Source organism: Solanum tuberosum, unplaced genomic scaffold (genome assembly GCF_000226075.1).
Source record: "Solanum tuberosum cultivar DM 1-3 516 R44 unplaced genomic scaffold, SolTub_3.0 scf00039, whole genome shotgun sequence".
Taxonomy (NCBI): Eukaryota; Viridiplantae; Streptophyta; class Magnoliopsida; order Solanales; family Solanaceae; genus Solanum; species Solanum tuberosum.
The window spans coordinates 1,873,818-1,879,397 of record NW_006238968.1 but is presented as its reverse complement, the minus strand read 5'-3'; the positions used below and the strand labels follow the sequence as shown (position 1 = coordinate 1,879,397).

Below are 5,580 nucleotides of genomic sequence, written 5' to 3'. Positions count from 1 at the left end.
GGGGGGTGTTCCGGCTAAAAATATGCAAAAGGCATTTACATTTGAGAAGATTGTTTGGAGTTGAAAAACCATAAAAACATTTTTGATTCCTTTCTTTCCATATACACCAAAAGATACAGGCTGGGATCATCTTTCAGAATTTCCCCATGGCCCTGTCAACTTTCCATTTACAACACCCTTCCAATAGCATCCTATACCTTAAGGTGGAGCCCAACTTAATTCCAAGATTGATCCACATACTTTCAGCCACCGGATAGTGTAGGAATAAATGATTGATGAACTCTGAGTTGTGCAAGCACAAGTAGCATCTATTGATCAATTGGAAGTTCCTTTTACAGAGATTGTCTTAAGTTAAACAGGCTCCTTTGAGAGCTATCAGTGTGAAACATATAATCGTTCTCGGCAGCTTTGTCTTCCAAATAAGCTTCCAAGACTCAATGATTGCATTTGTTCACTAAGGTGTTTGTAGCCTATGTTGCTTGGACTCTTCAAAAATACCACCGGGTTCTCGGCAGCTTTGTCTTCCAAATAAGCTTCCAAGACTCAATGATTGCATTTGTTCACTAAGGTGTTTGTAGCCTATGTTGCTTGGACTCTTCAAAAATACCACCGGGTTCTCGGCAGCTTTGTCTTCCAAATAAGCTTCCAAGACTCAATGATTGCATTTGTTCACTAAGGTGTTTGTAGCCTATGTTACTCGAACTCTTCAAAAATACCACCGGGTGAGTGTTGGATTTTCTAAAAGTAGTGCATTTTTGAGGATCCGATACGGATGCAACACCAACTTTGAAGAGTCTGAGCAACATAATTTGTAGCCTGCTTTGATGGTATAATAATGGAATATCAGGGTTCAGGAGAGATACAATGGCCAGGAGAACTATGTTGCTCGGACTCTCCGAAACTGTTGCCGCACCCGTGTCGGATACTCCAAAAATGCATTACTTTTGGAGTATTTGAGACACCCGTTGATATTTTTGAAGAGTCCGAGCAACATAGATGGAGAGTGATTTGGAAATCAAGGCTCCCCCAGAAGTGACTTGTTGCACATGAATTGCAGCATGAGGGTTGTTTAATGCAGGGCAACTTACAAAGAAGAGGGATCTGTATCTGCGACACTTGTGATCAAAATGTGTCTCATTTGCTTTTGCTTTGTTAATGTAATTGGTAGGTGTGGTGCTAATTCCAAAATCCTTTTGGGGTACAATGTGAAATGCCAAATTCAGTGAGAGGTGCACTGGAATGTTGGGAGGAGCAAAAAGTTAAGGACATTAAAGGTCTTGTGTAATCCTTCCGTTCATCTTTGGAATGTGTGAGTAGAACAAAATCTTTGATGTTTTGGAGGAAAGTGTAAGACTGCGCTGCTTGTAATATGGGACTTCTGCTGTCTTTTGGTTTCTAGTGTAAATAATATAATATACATAATCTGGGTACTCTTATGTACTTTTAGGACTCTGTTTTACTTAGCTACAAGAGTTCCAGTGTTATTTAAATGCACTCTCATCATTGTCAAGATAATAATAATTATTATTATTGTTGCATTCTCTGGGTAGTATTTAATAAAGTTATTTCTCTACTTATCAAAATGAAATGGTTGATGAGCTTGGGTGTGGTCAATAAAGTGGGTTGAGCACTGAGGTCTTAGGTTGACAAAACACTAGGTGATTTCTTCTCATCTGTTCTAGCCTTGGTGGGAGGTGTCAGGTATCCTATGGAATTAGTCGAGGTGACGCAAGCTGGCCCGGACACCACGGTTATCAACAAAAATAAATGAAGTGGATGGCGGGTTTTATCATTGTTGTAATTTTCACGTTTATCTCCATCAGAAGATACTATGGAGCTGAATGTGAAATTTGCATCTCTTTCTAATTTGTTTGACTTCATATCATCTTTGGGTTTAGCGACCACATTTTTGACATCCTAGAGTCATTGTATTATTTGCAAAGAGAATGAGTGGTAGTCTCAAGTCTCAACTCTCATGAGGTCTTTTCATGTAGCATCCTATGAATGGTGTAATTTATGTCTAATAGGAGATTTGCGCATGTACCCTTCTATTTTCCTGAATTTGTTTTTACAAAATCCACATTCTCTATCTCAGGGACCTTCATCAAATCCTGAAGCAAATTGCGGTTACTTCAAATGGGCTGCTGTTTTAAAATCCAAGGGAAAAGGAAAATGAAGTCTCCACTGCATATGTTCACCTACATGATGATGAGAGTTCAGGTTAGCAAATTGCAGTTACTTCTAATGGGCTGCTGTTTCAAAATAGATTCAGGTTTTTTTTTTGTGTCGTTATTAGCTGAAATTATCTAACATAATTTAGATGTTTATTTGGACGAAAGAGTTTTACTTTTCTTTTATCTATTGTATTCTTTGACATAATTACTTTTCAATTAATCATCCTCTTTCACAACTTCACATTTCCTGCATGCGGGGGTATGAATTTCACATATGAAGTTTTTGGTTGATTATTGAGCTTTCTAGTATTAATTTAGTTGCCTGGAGTTCTTAGCTTATCAAATAAGTGAAAAGATGGATGATGTCTAACTGTCATACATATTATCATGTCCAAGATTTTAGAAGGAAATCATTCGCGACCTTTACAGAATTTTTATGTGTTGCTAGAATTACCAATTTTGGAAGCATTAAGTTGGTCATTTTTAGGTTCCTAAGTATATTTTCCATGCTTTTAAGATATTGATTTGGTTTGAGAAGTGTTCATAAAACTAAGCTTTCTGGTGAGTTTGGTTGTTAGTTTCAAGCTAGAAGGATGTTGATTAGTTAGACATGATTAATTTTCTGAATTTACATGAATGCTTTCATTGAGATATGGATCTTTTAAGAAATGGAACTTTGTTATAATTTCTGGTTAAGGAATTTAATAAAGAAAAAGTAAGTTCACATAGGATTTGAAGTAATCATGTTTTTTTTTCCTTGAGAGAATAGCCAGGACTGGTTTATTAGACAAGAGGGGTTGATCGGATGGTAAACACCCTCCACCCCCAACAGTGAAGTTGTGGGTTCAAGTCACCAAGGGAGCAAAGGGTGGGAGCTCCTAAGGAGAGGTAAAAAAAGAAATAAGGACTGACATATTGGGACACTAAATAATTGACACGACGGAAGGGTATATCTGGGCCATTTGTGTAAAGACAGGATTATAAATATTTCACTTTTTCAACGAAGGGTATATCAGCTTTACAGAAACTAATTGAATTGCTATTCATTAATGGCTCAAAATGTCTATTCAGCTACCTGACTTTTCTGGCCACTTTCTTTTGCTTTCTCATTATAATTCTATGTCCCCATTCTTCAGTCATCGTGGTGTATACACTTTAATTACAAAAGAGTGAAGAAAATATAATAAGTTGTACATTGTTCATGTTAAGGAGATATAGTAATCTACACATTATGCATCTATCAATAGATTCCATCCTTCAAAAAACATTTCGTAGAACTTTTATTACTGATTAATTCCTTCTTTAGAAAAAACTTTCATTACTTCTTCTGTCCCAATTTATATGGCGTTGTTTGAACATCGAGAGTCAAACATCTTAATTTGAACCCTAAATCCGGACACATAATCTTTAAATACTTTGAAAGAAACTTTAGTATTTGAAAACTATGCAAAAGAGTACTTTAAGACACAATAATTAACAATTCAAAGTACATATGTTATATTGAATAAAAAACTCGTAAATTTGACAGGTATCACAAAAATTGGACGGATGGAGTAACTAATTGACAAGTATACAGATTGATTGGATTGGTGAGAGGAATATTCCATATTTCATTTTGTCTCTTAATTAACAACTCCCCAACAATAATATACTCTTTCCAAGCACTACCATTTCACTTTCCTCTCCTCCTTGTGATGCAACAATAGTATACTTATTTATTGATCTATTTTGATGCGTGTTTGTTTCTAGAGACGGTAGAGTTACTCCCTCCGTCTCAAATTATTTGTCGTTTTAGAAGTTTAGGACAAATTAATTATTTTTCCTCATTTCACCATTGTAGCTATTGTTCTTGAAGACTACAAATACCTCAATTATGGGGTGATGTTATGGTGGTTCAAATATCAACAAAGGGTAATATAGTTAAAAATTCTCCTAATTAATATTTTTTAAGGGGGTGGAAAGGAATCACGACAAATAATTTGAGACAGAGAGAGTGACATATATGAAGTTGTGAAATGCATTAATTGTAAAGAAAAAGCCAAATGAACTGAAGTATGATGCCAAGGAAAAAAATTATATTCAAAGTAACTATAGTGCGATAATTTTATGCGCTATAGGTGACTGGTATATTGCTGTCAGATTTTGATCCAAGTTGAGTTGTATTCTCTAGCCTCCTAGTTCTATATATATATATATATATATACGTACTATATATACGTACTAGTACGTATATATATATATATACGTACTAGTTCCATTTCTCTGATTGCTTTATCCATGTGGAGCAACGCTTTTCTAGCCCTCCAGGCTCTATCTCTTAATCTATGAAGAGGTTTTTGAATAAATCTCATTTGAAGATTTATAAGCAAGTTCAAATATGCAAAAACATTATATTCTGTCTTTCGACATGATATGCAAATAGCATGATTGAAGTTATTTATTTTAAATTCCCTGTAGGTACTAAGTATTTTTTCTTATGTCTAAGTAGTGTAATCAATATAGTGTATTTGTAGAATTAATAATATGAAACAAAAGTTTGCGTGTATACCTTCCTTCTCTTTCTTTGATGAATAGTCCTTATCACTTCCTCAGAAGTTCTCCCTTCAGGCCATGAACAGTTTTTTGCCTAACAACCTCAGTTTACGGCTACTTCCTCACTGTTCCTCCTTAAGGCTGAAGATCGCAACCTTCATTTTAAGACTATTTATGAAATTATAAGAAAAGAGGTATAGAAATCAACTTGTTTATTTCATAATAATAATTTTACATCACACTATATAATACAATACTCACAACATAATTAAAAATACTTTTCCCTGGCGGGAGAAGTACTACTCACAATGCTCACAAAAACTCATATTTTGGGAAGGTACCTAACAATTTTCTAAGATGGTTGTTCTCTCGGAAATTGTAGTCTGCCTTCTCTCTATGAAGTTCCTCTCCTTTTATAGATATCAGGAGGGACTTATTACAAAAAAGAAATTGTTTAAGGACTTCCTTAAACTATTCCATATTTATCTTCAAGTCCTTGCTTTTGAAGATTCCTTTGAGATAAGATAATGGACGGACGTTCCATTGTCTTCTTCTGAATAATTGGCCGACATGAGGGGCCCTTCTTCTGTCTTTAAAGAAAAGAAAGGATTCCTTTTCTTTAAATGCTTTGTGACGTAAGTGCTTACGTCATTTTATTTGTCTTCTTTATCATGCTACATCATGTATGGGTATGAGCATGATCATGGTCTAGCATCTTGCATGCCAGCTTCCATGTTTCTTCTGTGGCTCCTAACCTGTGAAGTTCGATGTCCAATATTCTTTCTTTGAGTTCTTTGGACTTGCCTTTTCCTTTGGTAATCAAGACCCAATCACTGTCCTGATCGATAACTTTACAATCTTCTTTGTAAAATCT

The 5,580-nt window shown here is 35.3% G+C and overlaps 1 protein-coding gene across 4 annotated transcripts in view; it reads left to right on the top strand.

The window, feature by feature from the left end:
• LOC102587879 (DNA-(apurinic or apyrimidinic site) lyase 2) overlaps positions 1–5,580 on the top strand; it is a 29,896-nt gene that overhangs the window by 8,942 nt on the left and 15,374 nt on the right. For 2 of the 4 annotated variants that reach the window (XR_366979.2, XM_006343305.2), the window contains exon 9: positions 2,096–2,220. Coding sequence is in view for 2 of the 4 variants with exons in the window: in XM_006343305.2 (XP_006343367.1) it covers positions 2,096–2,176 (81 nt within the window). In the remaining 2 variants the exon portion in view is untranslated. Of the gene's footprint in view, positions 1–2,095; positions 2,221–3,702; positions 4,113–5,580 lie in introns of those variants that run through there. The other 2 variants (XR_001472981.1, XM_015306867.1) reach the window with 2 other exon arrangements.